This window comes from Mauremys reevesii, linkage group 3 (assembly GCF_016161935.1).
Source record: "Mauremys reevesii isolate NIE-2019 linkage group 3, ASM1616193v1, whole genome shotgun sequence".
Taxonomy (NCBI): Eukaryota; Metazoa; Chordata; order Testudines; family Geoemydidae; genus Mauremys; species Mauremys reevesii.
The window spans coordinates 117,414,786-117,432,014 of NC_052625.1; the positions used below are offsets into that span (position 1 = coordinate 117,414,786).

General features: G+C 41.2%; 1 protein-coding gene across 1 annotated transcript in view; it reads left to right on the forward strand.

Moving 5' to 3' along the window:
- The window catches only part of TRDN (triadin), a 292,575-nt gene that overhangs the window by 148,972 nt on the left and 126,374 nt on the right, over positions 1-17,229 (forward strand). Inside the window, exons 14-16 of the mRNA XM_039528738.1 lie at positions 367-402; positions 1,783-1,845; positions 2,581-2,640. Of these exons, the coding sequence (XP_039384672.1) occupies positions 367-402; positions 1,783-1,845; positions 2,581-2,640 (159 nt within the window). The remainder of the gene's footprint in view (positions 1-366; positions 403-1,782; positions 1,846-2,580; positions 2,641-17,229) is intronic.

Here is a 17,229-nt window from a genome sequence, read left to right on the forward strand (position 1 = left end):
CCCAAGACAATAAAAAAGGGTGAAAATGACCAAATATATTTGAAATGGATTAAATCTTGAGATAATGTCGAATATTTAACCAGGAATTTATCATGTCTGCTAGAAAGTCAGAACCAATTTGGTTCAGTAAGATTCCTTCATGTTGATAAACAAATCCCCCTATTTTATGTAATGTTCTCTCATTTGTGAAACTAGACCAAGACCAAGGGGTTTATAACTTCTAAGAAAATGTCTATTTTTGTATCAGTCACACATATATTTTTGTTTGCTTCTTTAATTTCTGAAAGCATGCTGTGCAGTATTTGTAATGAACTTTTTTGCATTCCCTGGTTTAAGAATGTTCTTTTTATATATGTTTTCATGCAGAAGAAAAGCCTCTTGTGATAGCTAAGGAAGTGAAAAGTAAGTAACTTAATATTTTCTTTCTCTTGATGTTAATTTATTCAAGGGCTAATAGCATATTTATTGTTTGGATCTGCTAGCTTCAGAAAAGCTTCTTCTACCCCGGAACAATTTTCAAGGAAAGAATGAGCTCTGACTTTATGGACTCATGATTTTTTGCATGTGCTTTTCTGTATAACAATATAGGCTGGCTTCTTGTACATATCCATAATAGCAAAGCATCACAAAATAAAAAGCTATAGCTCTGCTAACTCAGCTGATACCTATAATACACAACTTGAAGGGGGCAAACCTGGATGGCTGTGGGGTGGGCAGTACAAAGGGCATATGTTTGCTATTATTTACTAGCATTTAATGGGAATTCATTCCATAACAAAGAGAGAGAAAGACAATAGGAAATGGGTTTCCTGATGTTTCATACCTAATTCTATTCTACCAATTAATAACACTCATGCAATAAGTAATTAAATTGTTGTGGCCTTCACAGAGCAAAAAGCTAAACTTTCCACTGTTGCCCAGTAAATCCATAAAATAGAGACAAATAAATTTAAAAGATTGTCATGTTCTTTAGTACACAATGGATTAACTGCAATTCACCATGAATAGCAGATATCTTGTAATGACAGTTTTAAAGGTCCAATTCATAAAAATGTCACGAGGGTATATTATTCTGCACTTATTGCTGAGTATCTCTTGCAAGTTTTTCTATTGTCAGTCAGGTTTTATAAGGGAAGCACTAAGTCAGAACAAATGCAGGGTTACTGCATCACTTCAAAAATTATATTTATAGTAGGTTAATGGGTATAGTTGATTAAGTGCCTATTTCTTAAATAATTACTTGGTGCACACACTGGCTCCAATTCTATCCTCAGCTTTCTGTGGACTCACTGGAATATAGAGTATGTTTATATATTTGAGGGATGACAGTAGTGTTTTTAATAAGCGACTAATTGGTCTAGATTTGCAGGTCTTCTCCATTGCATGGACTGATCACCAAATGTATGTTTTCTGCATTGTGATGGCAAATCTTCCAAAGCATATTTCAGTTGGCCAAAACCAGGCAGATTTAATAAAACACAGCACAGAGGGAATGTGTACCATCTGAAACAGGTTGATCTACCCAATGTCACAGTTTGGCCCAATACAAGTGTAGTCATCTGTCACAAGTCATCGTGGTTTACCAACTTGGGTGCCATAGAGATAAGACACATCTTGGTAGATAAATCCTTCCACAGCTATGCTGTCTTTTTGCCTTAGTCTCTGTTTAAGTATTAGGCCTTGTTTGGGTCTCTTACCCTATTGTTTTATAAAATGTGGATCATCGTTCTTTAATAAGATATTTTAAAAAATCAACTGAATTTCTTTTAAATCTTTTCTTAGGAACAGAAGAGGAAAAGAGGATAACCCAAGAGAAGAGAGCTATTCCTGAAACTAAAAAGAAAGGTATGGAATTGGAAAGTTTGTTGAGAGGCTAATCCAGCTTCCATTGAAATCAACGGCTAAATTCCCATTAACTTCAGTGGCGGCAGATCAAACTCTAAACTCGCAGTACCACAATGCTCTCCTATTGGATGATTTTCCCATACCTTATTTACATCACCGTCCCACGTTTTACTACTTTTTCAGTTTGTATCGATATTTTAAGGCTTTTCCTGGTTGACAAGCCAGAGAACCAATGGCAAACGTGGTGGTTTAGCCCCCCCCCCCCCGGTTGTGAGGCTGTCCATGGCAATTTTAATTGTTGTCCCTGATATAACAGGACATGTCTATATTGCCATATGTGAAAATGGTAGGACATGTAGCTTTGTATTCTGCCTGCCAGTTTCAATGACATCAGTACCATGTCATTTTGATAGTAATGAATAAGATTTGTAGCTACCACTGGTAACTTAAATTAAAAGCTACCACATTCCTGCACTGATGAGTCTCACCTGGCCTTTCATGAATTATTAAGGGTCCAGATTATCCAAAGTTGATGCTTAATGAATAATGTTAATTTTTTATCTGATTGCTTTGTGACTAGGTGTGTGCAATGTCTAGATGGGAATCATCTGATCTAAACTCAAAAATAAGTCACATTTTTTCAGCATGTGCCCACCAGGGCTTGGCTGACTGCATATTTGAATGTGTGATTCATAGTTCTAGCATATCAAATGACTTTCTTTAATTAAATGTTAGAAAAAGAAGAGGAAAAAAAGAAATCCCCTGAGAAGACTGTCCCTGAAATAAAAAAAGCAGGTAAGAAATTGAAATTTGTCAGGTTTGACATTTGATTATTTAATCTGTGTATTTTCAGTTTTTAAACATTGAAAATAGGTTAATATGTAAATTCCCATTACTTAAGACTGAAGGGTACCCTTTTATTCTGTGGATTTGGGATTTGGACAGACATAAATCATCCTCTCTCCACTTCTGATGCCAAATTAAGCTGTGGCATAAGTAACACCACTCAATGTAGTCAATGTTTGGTATAGCTAGTGGATGCTTGATTTAAAAATAAAAGTAGTATATGTAAAGGGGGATTCAGCTATGGCCTTACATTTTTTAGGGATAATTTTGTCACATTCAAATAATTTTAGGTTCAAATGGTAACAAGTAGCAGAGAAAATAGGCAGTTAGTTGTCTAAGGGTACGTCTATACTACCCGCTGGATCGGTGGGTAGTGTTCAGTATATCAGGGATTGATTTATCGCGTCTCATCTGGACGCAATAAATCAATCTGTGAATGACGCCCGTACTCCACCTCGGCAGGAGGAGTAAGCGGAGTCGACGGGAGAGCCACGGCAGTCAACTCACCACCGTGAGGACGGACAGGTATGTCGAACTAAGATACTTCGACTTCAGCTACGCAAAAAGCGTAGCTGAAGTTGCGTATCTTAGTTCAAATCCCCCCACTAGCGTAGCCCAGGCCTAAGAGGCTTTATCTATGCTGGGAGAAATGAGTTGTGTTAGAAATAACAACAACAAACATAATTTAACATGTTAAACACTACTTAATGTATACAAAAGCAGAGCTGTTTTTTAAAGTGATAACTAGCAACAAATGTTTATGTCCTCTCTACCTTAGAATTTGTAATCATTGTAGTAATAATTTAGTGTTGACACATGTTCAAGCACGTTTAAAATTCAAATGAAGCTTCTTTCCATGTCATTTTAATATCTTTTATTTCTGCTTTTATTGTGCATTTCCAAGTTTTCTTTGGTCTATCTCACCCCCTCGTGCCCTGGGAATTCCTGTCCAGTGCTTGTCTTATGTTTGTTTGAATCTTTCCTTCATGTGTGTTCTAGCCATCTTTATTTTTGTTCCATAATTTCCTGTCCTATCAATTTCTGTTTCTTCCTCCTCCAAAGCTCTTCATTTATCATTTTTATTCTGGCCATCTAATGTTGAGGATTTGTCTAAGGCAGCTGTTTAGAAAAACCTGAAGTTTAGATGATAAGGTCTTGATGAGTCTCCAGATTTCAGCACCATTCAGTAAGATAGCCTTTACAATGGTGTTAAATAGTCAAAGCTTAGTTATGAGGGCAAAGATTCTGTTTCCCTACATTGGCTTTGGGGTTGCAGAGGCATATCTGTTTTTTGCTCATGGTGCTGTCAAGAATTGTGAAGTGTCGGACCGCTTATATGCCAATCTCAAAGTGTTATTGGTGTTTCTTGTTGGATGTTGATTCTCATGGTTTTCGTTTTCTCTGTGTTGATTTTCAGCCCCACTAATTGTGCATAGGTCTGGAGATAATTTGTGTTACCTTGCTTTTCTCCGTGGGTTTGGGTCAGCAGGTTGTATGATCTGTTACTGTCTCTGCTCCATTCCTGTTACGTACAACCTCTAAAGTTCGTATCCACTTGTGCTGAATTGCAGTGTGGTCAATTTTGTTCCCTGTTCTGTGGTATGGCTACCTGCCAGTTATCTTGTGAATAGTACAGTGAGGGGAAATAGTTCCTGCAATGACCAGATCATTCATTCCACAAAAATCAGCAAATATTTCCCCATTTTTGTTTACTTAATGAAGGCCTTGTTTTCCCACAATTACTTCCCTGCCTGTATTTTTGCTCCCCCCCTTTAGTGTTCATGTCTCCAGTTACCAGGAGGACATCCCTTTTCAGGACCTTGGCTACTTCTGTTCACAGAAGTTTTCTTGTTCCCGTTGGCTAGCTTGATTTGTTAGAGAGTAGCACTGAATAATGGGCACTTTCTGAAACTTTGATGTAAATTGTGCTGTTATAATCCTGTCAGGCTTTTAGCTGCCCTCCTTGACAGTATCAGATTATGCCATCTCTATGTACATTACCCGCTGCCAGGAATGAGGACTTGCCGCTGTACCTACCCAGTCTGCCTATGAGCACAGCTGAGCCACAGCAGGACTGCCCGACTGACTACTCCACCTTATTGGTTGAGGAAGTCAGCAAGCCTGCTCTTCAGCCTAACAGTAACAACTGATCTGTGGCTTCTCTATACACACAGCCACAGCTGCAATCTCTCCTTGCCTCGCCTGCTCTTAGCCTTACTCCAGCCCTGATCCTGGCTTGTTCCCAACCTTGCTACTGTCCTTCCAGTCTGCTCGAGCCTGACTCCTGGTTCCTGGCTTGTAAGTGCAGCTCTGACCATGTTTGTGCTAGGCCTGACCATTTCTGCTCTGACTGCTAGGCCTGACCACCCACATCCTGGTTCATGACATTGGCATTCAGTAGCTCGGAATATAGTAGGATGTGTCTAGGTGACAGTTATTTGTCATGATGTTACCCATCTCACTTCACTTAGGCCTACTATATCTAGTTTATATTTGTCCATTTCTTCTGTTACTTGGGCTGTTTTACCAGACTTATATAGTGTCTGCATGTTCCACATACCGATTTTGGTTATGGATTTAGGATGGAGCAGATTTGTCAGAGGAGTAGCTTCCTTTCAGGTTTGGCCACTTTGCATCATCATCTTTCTTCTAGGTCTAACTGAGTTGAGTTGAATTAGGTTCAGTTTGTTGAGCTGAGCAGTAGTGTAGGTTTCCATAACAGCTTTGGGTTTTTATGGGAGCAGTTGTTAGCCCACTCCCAGCCAAGCCCTACCAGGAGGATTGGTTGACTGCCTTTGGTCTGGTTTCTAGTCTTCAACCTGGCCTGGGTGGCCTTACCAGTTATATTACCACTCGCACAGCTCTGAGGGTCATGGAACCATGCAAGCCGTCCCACCACATCAAGGCATAGTCCATGGGGAAGGAAACTACATTACATGCCATGTAATTCAGAAATGAAACATCTGGTTTGATGCTATCTCCTTTTGAACCCCCTAAAAGCAGGAAATCATAATGGAGGAGACAAATTACAATTTACAGTGTTGCCAACTCTCAAGGTTTCTTCCCCACTCTGAACTTTAGGGTACAGATGTGGGGACCTGCATGGACACTTCTAAGCTTAATTATCAGCTTAGATTTGGTATCGCTGCCACCATCCAGATTCCTCCATGTGGAACACTCCCTTTCCTCCCAAAACCTTCCCCTCCCTGGGTAGCCTTGAGAGACTTTTTCACCAAGTTCCTGGTGAACACAGATCCAAACCCCTTGGATCTTAAAACAAGGAGAAATTAACCATCCCCCCTCCTTTCTCCCACTAACTCCTGGTAGATCCAGATCCAACCCCCTTGGATCTAAAAACAAGGAAAAATCAATCAGGTATTAAGAAAAAGGCTTTTAATGAAAGAAAAGAAAGGTAAAAGAAAACCCTCTGGGAGAGATTAGTATACCAGCTATTCTCTCAAACAACAGATTCAAAACACAGAGGATGTTCCCCTGGGCACAAATTTAGTTACACAAAAAATACTCAAATACCCAATTTTGATAATTCCCTTAATGGTACCAAGACAAGTTACAAAGAAAATAAACATAAACCTATTTATCCCTTTCTAAAACTTACTACTCTGATAAGAGGCTGGTTCCTTGATCTTTTTCACTCTAGCTGAAACTGAGACTCTAAACAAAGGAAAACGTCCCTCCTTTCTTTTTAAACATCTTGTTCCCCCATTGGTTCCTCTGGTCAGGTGTCAGTTAGGCTAAGTGAACTTCTTAACCCTTTACAGGTAAAAGAGGCATTAACCCTTAACTATCTGTTTATGACACCAACTCATTATTTTTATCACACATCATGCATTATTTGGTGTTTTTCTTAAAGCCCCATCTGCTGGAGTCATATGATTAAGGGAGTATCTCAGCTTTTTATTTAAAAAATAAAAAGTACTTTTCTACTCTCATGATTAGGGGGAAAGGCTTGAAAACAGGAACCCTAAAGGCTCAAACACCAGAAGGCAAATAAAAAGAACCCACAATTTATTGTTTTAACATTATTGTAATTTTCAAACTAATTTCATGACTTTTGGGGGTCTGTCTTATGATTTTTAAACACCTGGGGCAACTAACTCTAGCAGTATTGTTCTAGTGTACACATAAGGATCTTTAATGCTTTGCAGTTTGTGGATGTAAGCTCATGTGATACAGTAGGAAGGAGGTTACTGATAAGGCAGCTGAACTCCAAAATGCAAAGGATTAAAGTAACAAAGACAGGGACTTTTATACTAATTCTTAAAGAAGATATATCCACTCAAAAGACAATAGTAGAACTTACAATAACATCTCTTTTAGTCATGTATACAAATAGGGCTGATCTATTCATGCAAAACCTTATGAGGAGTAGCTCAGAAAAAGAGTTTATGAATGGCCGTCTTGTGATACCAAGGGTTGATTTTTTTTGAGAGAGAGAGAGAGAGAGAGAGAGGTGTGGAGTACTCACAATTGTAATAACAGTTAATGGGCACTTAGATGCATGGTGATGATCACAGTATAAGAATAGAATGGAACAGAGCCTAGCACCACACTGAAAGGGTTAAAACCAGGATCAGAGGAAGCATTATCAGAGCCAGGCCTACAACTCAGGTATTCCTGGCATGAGCTATGCTTTCTAATTATTCAGATCTCATGTTAAATTACATCATAAACTGGGAGGATATATATTCCACAGAGTTTACTGAAGTATAAAGTTAAATTGTATCTTTAAATGTATAAATATAGAATTAAAAATAAAATATCATAACTTAAGATGGCAATTCAAAATGACCCTTATAACTTTATTCTATTTCTAAACTTGCTTTTCATGTGAGACTATAGAATTTTAAAAGATTACATTTTATGGTCAAACTGCAGTATAAAGTTATTAACATGTTCATCTTCAGAAGCCGTTACTAAACCTTATGAGTCATCTTAATGATGCTGGAGAGAGAGAGAAATTAAACAATGCAAGACAATCCCACATTTCTGTCCCTTTTTTAGCTCCCTAGTTTGCTGCATTTTTTAAAACTTTTCTAGCCTTTGTGTTAGAAGATGGTAATCCATAATATATTCTAGTTACACATGTTGCTGTTATTTGTCATTGGACTTGCTCTTTTAATTCATGTTTTCTTTTTTAGCATTGAGTGGCAGCATCTATTGTTATCCCCAGAAGGTTTTAAACCTGCAATAATTGCCACATTTGATCAACAGGATAGTACTGTGTAGCCTAAAGTTTAAAAATGAGCAATCTCAGCGTGTGGTTGTATTTACATGCTTTGGGCAGATACAGCAGAGTTTGCTGAATGGTGAACCTTGGAAGGCTTGAACTTTCAGTCCGAATAAGCAAGCCAAAAGCAGGATTATGGGGATGGTTTCCTATTTAATTCTTTTTACCTTTTCCAATTAAAAGGACAGGCAGTGTCTATTGCATTAAAAACAAGCTCCTTGCCCAGGCCTTCAAAGCCCTGCTTTACCTCTCTACTGCCTACTTCTCTGATTTTATCTCTCTCTGCTTCCCATCAACTCTTTCATTTCCCTTTGTGCCCTCCATGCTTGTTTCTGCACTGTCTGTGCTGCATGGCCCGTTTATACCTGGAACTTACTTCCTGAAACCCTATCCCTCAAATTGGGCTTCATCCTGTCATTCGAATCCCTCCATAAAACTCACAGCTTCCACAAGGCCTGTTAACGCAGTCTCTTCCTATAGTGAAATGATGGACTCTGTGTGTGGTTGACTGAGAGGCAGAGAGAGATTCTATATAAATAATAAGAGCCTCAAAATAATGCTTTGAGGGCAACTCTGCCCCTGCCACCCACCTTTTCTCCATCTAAAGGGTAACATTTTACACCTCACAGCATAGCCTTTATATTTTCTGGTTAATGTTTTAAATTAGTGCAAATTAGCAAACAAAAGGGTTGGGTTTTTTTTGTCCATGTTGCAATTTTACCCCTTGCATTACATGAATGTACTTTTGCACAGCTCTGTACTAACTGCCAGTGGCGCTGGAACAATTTTTTAGCGGGAGTGCTGAAAGGCTAGTGAACAAAACCTTAAGCCCCGCTGCATCACCAGCACCCCTAATTGCAGCACCCCTGCTAACCGTCTCTCTAAGGCAGGGATTGGCAACCTGTGGCACGTGGCCAGTCAGTGAAATCCGCTGGTGGGCAGGGGTGGTTTGTTTACCTGCAGTGTCCACAGGTTTGGCCGATCGCAGCTCCCACTGGCTGCGGTTCGCCGTTCCAGACCAATGAGGGCTGCGGGAAGCAGCAGCCAGCACATCCCTCAGCCCGCACCGCTTCCTGCAGCCCCCATTGGACTGGCCCGCCAGTAGATTTCCATCATGGGCTGCGTGCCACAGGTTGCCAAACCCTGCACTGAGGTGTATTTGTTTGTTTGCAGGCAAATTCTCTCCCTTTCTTAATCCCCTCTTGTCCCCCCCCCTCTCTGCTGCAGAGTAGACTAATATTGAATGTGCTCAGTACAAAATGAACTGGAGGATTCTTAATTAGCTTTTAAAAGTGTATTGTACATAAAACACATTAATCCTCTGACCTTCAGTTAGTACAAAAACATTGTGCTAATTGTTCTGAAAAACAGATAATTCTGTTGTTATAAACTCAGAGGTCTCACTTAAACAAACATAATTGGCAGAAATAAGAGCCTGGCACAATCCTATTTAAAAACCCCTACTCCGCTAGACTGGACAAATATATAGCCATATCTGTGCACATTCATGAAGGAGTCTTGCTGAGAAGCAGTCTGGATGGGGTAACAAGAGCGATGGCCAAGATTTTCAAAAGTGAGCTGTAATGTTGAGTGCCTCAATTTTGGGGTGTCCAACTTTAAATGTGATTGAGAAAGGGGCCTACTTATTTATTTTTATCATTTGGAAGGTAGGTGTTCAGTACTTGTGAAAATCCATCTTCTTGGAAGAGAGCCTATTACACAGAACGTACAAATGGCATTGAGCAAAAACAGCTACTGCTTACAAATATAGGGACTGATCTGCTCAGGAAGAGGCTTAGAACCTCTCAGGATCTGTCCTGTGCAGACACATCCTTTGTGAGTGTCATGCACAGGTGCCCACCAAAAAAACAACCACCCAGGATGGAACAAGGGAGGACCTCAGTGCAACAAGCTCCTTATCATAGATCAGTGTGTGCGATGTGCCTGTTTGTACTCGGACACCCCTGCCAAGTTAGCGCCCCCTCTGCACTCCCACCATGGGGATTATTCCTGTGCTGGACAGGGATAATCCAGTGTGCTGCCTGCTCTCAGAATACCAATGTCTTTTAACCCTGCCTTTGTTGCATTCAAGTGAACCTGCTTTGGGGACATTTAAACAATGAGACTGCATTTGCCCTCAAATGTAAAGATTAAAATTATTACCTTGACACTGTCATGTATCTGGAATATTCACCTATGCGGGTTCAGTGAGGCACTCTACTGGGGCCTGATAACCATTCCTCCCAGTGGCTGTGCCCTCTGTGTTTGGAGGAGGGATGTTATAATGGCCTTGCAGGGAGCAGAACTGAGGTGCTCAGGGATGAGGGGACAGGGCCTCTCTGTTGCTTTTTTGCATGGTCTAATGGCAGGCATATTGTCCTTCACTCTGTGCTGTTTAATGCCAGTCTTTGCAACTTGCAAAAGGGCACAGATACATGGGAAATGAGGAGAAAAGGCCATTCTATTCTCCCACAGTTTGGCCTTTGCTACTCTGCTTTATAGAGACAGACAAAGAAGTCTCTATGACCAGTTTCTAAATTCCTGATCTGCACAAAACCCTTCGTTTGTATGGCTTCCCTGCCCAGATTTACCTGGTGCATTCCTCGTGTTACATAGTTGTTTTCTACTGATGAGAGAAATAGTGGTGACATCTGGTGGCCAATTATCTATTTTTTTTCTTTTGTCTGCCTGCTTTTTCTGCTACTGAACATTACCATATGAAAGTGTTCCTTCTCCAAAGAATGAATTAGAGATCTGTAGCTCTTATTTATGTCTGTTCCTTTCCCAGCCAACCATGCTGCAATGGTCACTCTTGGAAGGTGGTACACCCTGGAACAATGTTAAAATGCCAGCCTTCTCAGAAGTATCACCTTCCTGGGCAGTACTTCCAATAGAGCCAGCAAATAACAGCTAACTAACCATGGTTTGAATGGCATAATATTGTACTTGACAGAAACACTCTTGGCATACCCATCAATGTAGCCAAGACACAGCACACTACTACAAGAAGCTTGAATGGGGGCAGGCAGGGGCTTTTGGTTCCAGATCAACTGAAAAGAAAATAAGCAGAGAAAACCTTGTGCACAGTTGAAAGGAGAGATGCCACTAAACGCCAACGTCATACTGTCCTACCAGAAAATAACACCTCATACCATTCACTGGTCCACAGATGCTTAACAGGACTGTATATTGATAGTACTGAGGCCAGAGTTAGGCTGTTTCTGTGCTAGTGGGACTGTGAAGAATGTGAGGTGTACATGTGTTACTATACATTTTGGAGGTGCATGGGACCTATTTGTAGAGCAGCAAACTCTATCTGCGAAAGTGAGGAAATATGATTGTGGAGGTTAAGGAGTGATAAAGGAGGATACCTTAATCGGGCATTTCCTCAAATTTGGCTTTACAGGGTTTTTATGAGTGAGTCTTCCCCAGGAGGTGGGTTGTAGTTGTATATGGAGGTGTAATGGGGTCAGGACTCACTACTGCTGGTGCCTCCTGTTGGTTGCTCCAGGAATTAGCTCTTATCAGCTGTGGAGCATCCTCTACGCGTGGTTTCTCACCCGTTGTCTGCTCTGCTGATTTGGGAACCGCGTTGCTCCCCGCTTGGTGGTGAGCGCTTCAGGACACTGCTCTCTGGCAGCGCCCACTACTCCATTCTCACCCCCTTTGGGGGGAGGAGGGGGGTAAATGACAGCTTGCACCTGCCTCTGTGGCCAACCACAACCGCAAAGTCTAGTCCCTCACCTCAGGGCAAGTTGCAGTCTGTCTCAGCCACACTCCTCTGTGGCCAGGTGCAGTGCAAGGGGGGGGGAGGGGGCAGACCCAGGCCCACCCACTACTCTGGGTCCCAACCCAGGGACCCTCTAGCAGCAGCCTCTCTCTGCCCTCCTTCTCTCCCCTCTTGTCCGCCTATCTTCCCCTTTGGCCTCATGCACCTTCTCGACCCTTTTCAGCAGAGGCCACAGCCTGGCAGGTAACTGGGCCAGAGCTCTCCTCTGCTCTGCTCCCCCAAGCCTGCCCAGCACTGCTCTGGCCAAGGTGCTACCTTCTTACCTCAGGAGCTAGTCCTCCTCCCTCGTTAGTCAGGGGGACACTCCCTCTGCTTTACTAGGCAGCCTTTATATAGGGCCCACCTGGCCCTGATTGGCTGCCTCTTTCTTTGCCCTGACTGGCTCTCCACAGGTCTTTGCTGATTGGCTGCTGGTCTGTGCAGTCTCTCTGGTCTGTTCCAGCCCTTTTTCTCATGGAGTGGGGCAGCCACTCCACTACAGGAGGAACTATTAATGCTGGAGGAGTGGGGCTGATTGGGGATACCTTAGGAGAGAGAGAGAAATGGGGGAAACAAATATATGAATAAAATACAGAAAGATAATCGACAGTGAGTTGCCTAGGGTTGCCTTATTCAGAGATTTATATGTGTAGGGCAAAAGTTAAGGGAGAACAGAAGATTATGAATTGATAGGGAATTTTTAAAATTATAATTTTAAAACCAAAAAACATGTGAGTCAGAAACATGGAATTGTATGTATTGTAAGAATATGCAATAGGCAACTGCAAGTGCTTTTATCCTGGTACTCCCTCAACAGCTTGCCTCTGATTGATTGTTTGTTACACTCACTTGTGTCTTGTCTCTAAACCCTATGCATATTGGAGCAGGGCCAGGACGTCCTGTGTGTTTGTACAGCCCTCAGCAAAAAAGGGTTCTGCTTCTGCTTGTGGTCTTATATCATCATCATCATCATCATTATTTTATTATCCATGGAGCAAAACCCACAATTCTCATTTGGAACATCTGGGTTCTCTGTCTGGTTTGCTTGAGCTCTAGGCTTCATCGCCTGTGTTGCAGACTGATTCATTCCTAGCTAATAACTTGCTCCTGGCATTATTAGCATCTCAGACCCATCCTTACTACTTTTTCTGATCCTCCCCTGGGTTCTGTTTATGACTCACCTGCTGTTTCCTGGCATTCTCCACTAATAGCTGCTTTTCCCTTCAGACACAAGCTATGCAGGCTACTGTGAGGACTGGGCTAGGTTTATTAACCCATAGAAAGTCTGAGTTAAGATTTACATTGTTGCCAGCTGGTGATGTTATGTGCTGGTTTTCCTCTATCTTTCAGCGTTGCTAACAATTTCCTGTTTGTGGGGTTTTGTATAATAAAATCATAGAAAGTGGAGATGGAGATGACCTATTAGGTCATCTAATTCATCCTTAGTTTTAAATGTCTGAACCTCTTTAGAAGATTATTCTCAGTCTTAATAGATTTCAAAGTTAAGAAAAATTTTATTAAATTCCACCTAAATTTTCCTTTGCTTAATTTTCCCTGTTTCTCATAGTGACATCCCTATGTGACATCCTAATTTACCCCCTAAACCCTTGGAGCCCAGTTCCTATTGCCTTGCTCCTTGTATTGTCATTTATACTTACTTGTGCAAAGTAGATGTAAAACTGGGGTAGGTGAATGGAGAATTTCATTTGGTAGCATTTCATACTCACTTTGCACAGGTGTCTATATGACAATGTACAGCAGAAGGCAATGGAGAATCAGGCCCTTGGTGCTAGGTGTCTTAGACTGTAATAAATAGCAGATTTATGGGATATAAGAATATTTCTTTTTGGTTTTACTTTGCCCATACGTTTGCAAACTAAATACTGTAGGCCCCTACCTAGATACTTGCTTCCTATACTCTAAGAAAATGAAAAACAAGCCTACTCACTTTATTGATGCTTCCCAACTCAGCAAGAGACAAACATAGTCAAATTTGGTCTTATAGTAAAAATGAGGTTACACCTATCTGAGCAGATGCAAACAGCATTTGGCACTGGTGTACCTATTGCAGCTGGAATACTGTGTCCAATTCTGGTGTCCACAATGCAAAAAGGATGTTGATAAATTGGAGAGGTTCAGAGACGAGAACGATTAAAGGGTTAGAAAACATGCATTATAGAGAGACTCAAGGAGCTCAATCTTTTTAGCTTAACAAAGAGAAGGCTGAATGACTTGATTACAGTCTATAAGTACCTATGCGGGGAAAAATATTTGATAATTGGCTCTTCAATGTAGCGAGAGAAAGGTATAACATGATCCAGTTGATGGAAGTTAAAGCTAGACAAATTCAGACCAGAAATAAGGTGTACATTTTTAACATTGATAGTAATTAGCCAATGGAACAATTTACCAAAGATTGTGGTAGATTCCCCATCACTGGCAATTTGTATATCATGATTCAATGTTTTTCCTACAAGATTTTCTTTAGGAATTATTTTGGGGAAGTTCTATGGCCTGTATTATACAGGAGATCAGACTAGATTATCAAAATGGTTCCTTCTGGTGTTTCAAAAGTATCTTAGGCCCAAATTTCAAAGGTATTTAGGCATCTACAGATGCAGATTGGGATTTGCAAAAGCATCTAAAGTGGTTATGCACATAACTCCCATTGATTTTCAATGAGACTTAGCTCCAAAGTGTTTATGTAACTTTTGACATGAGCATGTAGGCTCCTAAGTCACTGTTGAAAATTATTTTTTTTTAAATAATTGGAGATATAACTATTGCCTAGAACTGGAAGGGACCTTGAAAGGTCATTGAGTCCAGCCCCCTGCCTTCACTAGCAGGACCAAGTACTGATTTTTGCCCCAGATCCCTAAGTGGCCCCCTCAAGGATTCAACTCACAAGCCTGGGTTTAAGCAGGCCAATGCTCAAACCACTGAGCTATCCCTCCCCGCTACTGTCTAAGGAAGGGGGGGGGGGAGATAGCTCACTGGTTTGAGCACTGGCCTGCTAAACCCAGGGTTGAGTTCAATCCTTAAGGGGGCTATTTAGGGTTCTGGGGCAAACAATCTGTCAGGGACAGTACTTGGTCCTGCTGTGAAGGCAAGGGGCTGAACTCAACAACTTTTCAAGGTCCCTTTCAGTTCTATGAGAGAGGTATATCTCCATATAATAATAATGGGTTCTTAGGGTAGAAATGGTGATATCATTTATGTGAGAAGCTACTCAATTCAAGGGTCTCTTCTCCTCCACCCCCCAGCTCACTTACTCACTTTGCAGTGACAACTGGCTCAGCATATGGCTGCTTCTCCATTGCAGTTGGTATTCTGGAAATAAAGCTTCTCTAAGAAAGGAAGGTGGTTGCTCTCTGGCAGAGTGAGCAACCTCTCAGTGACTGATTGATTGGCTGGTTTTAGTCAGTCAGCAGAGGAAGAACTTTTAATCTGCTCGTCTAATGGAGCAGTGGCCTAGCTGTTGTTGAACCTCGCAAGAGCAACTGAACCTTTTATCAAGATGACAGTATTGTTCTGTCACCTTTTAAGCATTACTTATTTCAGCTATGCATAGTTAATTTCTTTAATCCTTTCTTGTAAATTAATCCCTGAACATGCAGCAGTGGGAGGGAGGGGAGAGGACAAACAGGGTGATGCACATAGCACTTTTGTTTCGGCAGCTGAATCTCTTGTGGGATATTTGGTTCCCATCAAGTCAAATTCAAAACAAAACAAATGCTCTTGGGCTCAGCGTTCATCATTTCAGACAAGAACCAGGAATGCTAAGGGTTTTAAGAATAAATGGAAGATTGAGATGGGCTGGATTTGAAATACCCAGGCACTATTTGATAATTGGGAGATCTGCCCAAACAAAGCATAGTACAGTTGTTTTAGAATGACATGACAGTGTCTGATAGTCAGTCTGTTTTGAAGCTACATTATCATTCTTTTAAAAGCCCCTTTGGGGAATGGCAAACTGGGAACAAACAAGCCTGGAGTTAGTACAAGCTGAATGTAATAACTATGGAGGTAACTATATACTCACTTTGCCTCTTGCCCTTCAACAGTGTTGAGTGAGTTACCTGCACTTTTTTACCACCTGGTTGGCCTATCTTTAATTAATTATTCTAATCTGATTGCTTCTACACTGTTTCTGTTGGTCTGTGGATTAATGCAAAATAAGATGCACTTCTGAATCACCAGGACTGATATTTAAAATAATTACTCTATGCTAAACATCAATGCATATCAGCCAAGTTAAAACGGTACACTAGTCAGTGTTATATATTTTCTGTTGCCATTGTATAGACAAACTGCAGACCTGGCCCAATTGAAGACAGTGGGAGTATTTCCATTGACTTCAGATGTCTTTGGATCTATGAAATCCTTTCCTTTTTCCATGAAATTTTTTTCTCATTCCTAAAATTTGTCCTTGACTATGTCATTTTCCCTGAAAGTTCCTATGACAATACAAAGATGATCATTCAGTAGCTCCTGATTATTTTAGAATACTGTACCTTAAGTGACACATTGAATGACTTCTGGGTTCTAGGTATGTTTTATTGAATTTCTAATTTGATACATTGTACAGTAAAAGCTTTGTTATCCAGAATGTTGGGGGAATGGGGGTTGCTGGTCAGTCAAAAATTCTGGTTAACCAATGGAGGGAGGGAGTTTGGGTGCAGGAGGAGGCTCAGGGCTGGGGTGGAGGAGGTGCAGGGCCTGGGCTCTGGGAGGGAGATTGGGTGCAGGAGTGGGCTCGGGCAGGGAGTTGGGGCACAAGAGGGGTTTCGGGGTTCCAGATCTGGGTGGCGCTCACCTCGGGTGGCTCCTCGCAAATGGCAACATGTCCCTGCTGCTCCTAGGCAAAGGTGAGGCCAGGTGGCTCTGCATGCTGCCTCTACCCATAGGCGCTGCCCCCGCAGCTCCCATTGGCTGCAGTCCCTAGCCAATGGGAACTGTGCTTGGGGTGGGGCGGGGTGGGAGCAGCGCATGGAGACCCCGTGGCCATTCCTCCACCTAGGAGCAGCAGGGACATGTTGCTGCTTGCAGGGAGCCACCTGGATCCAGCACCCCAAAATGCCAGTTTCTTGAGCTTTCCAGTTGGTAAATTGCTGGATAACACAGCTTTTACTGTTCAACAAATGGTATTAACAATATTCCATTACACAATACAACAGTGAAGAATATGTTTGTGTGTGTGTATGTGTATATATGTATATATATATGTGTGTGTGTGTGTGTTTCTATAGGTGTATATATGTGTTTTTATGTATAGGTGTGTATGTATGTATATTAAAATCACTCTTAAGGCAGACTAAAAATTTCCATAGATTTCAGGATCTGCTACAATTGCCATTCTTAACTCAACTATATTTAAATCAATATTTAAAAAAAAATCAGGTAAGAATACATAAAAGAAATGGTCATTATTAAAATCCATACAATGCCAGAAGTAAATACATTGTGTTTTTATTAAAGGTTTAACATTTTAAAGTGTAATTACTAGCATAGGCGGCAGGTT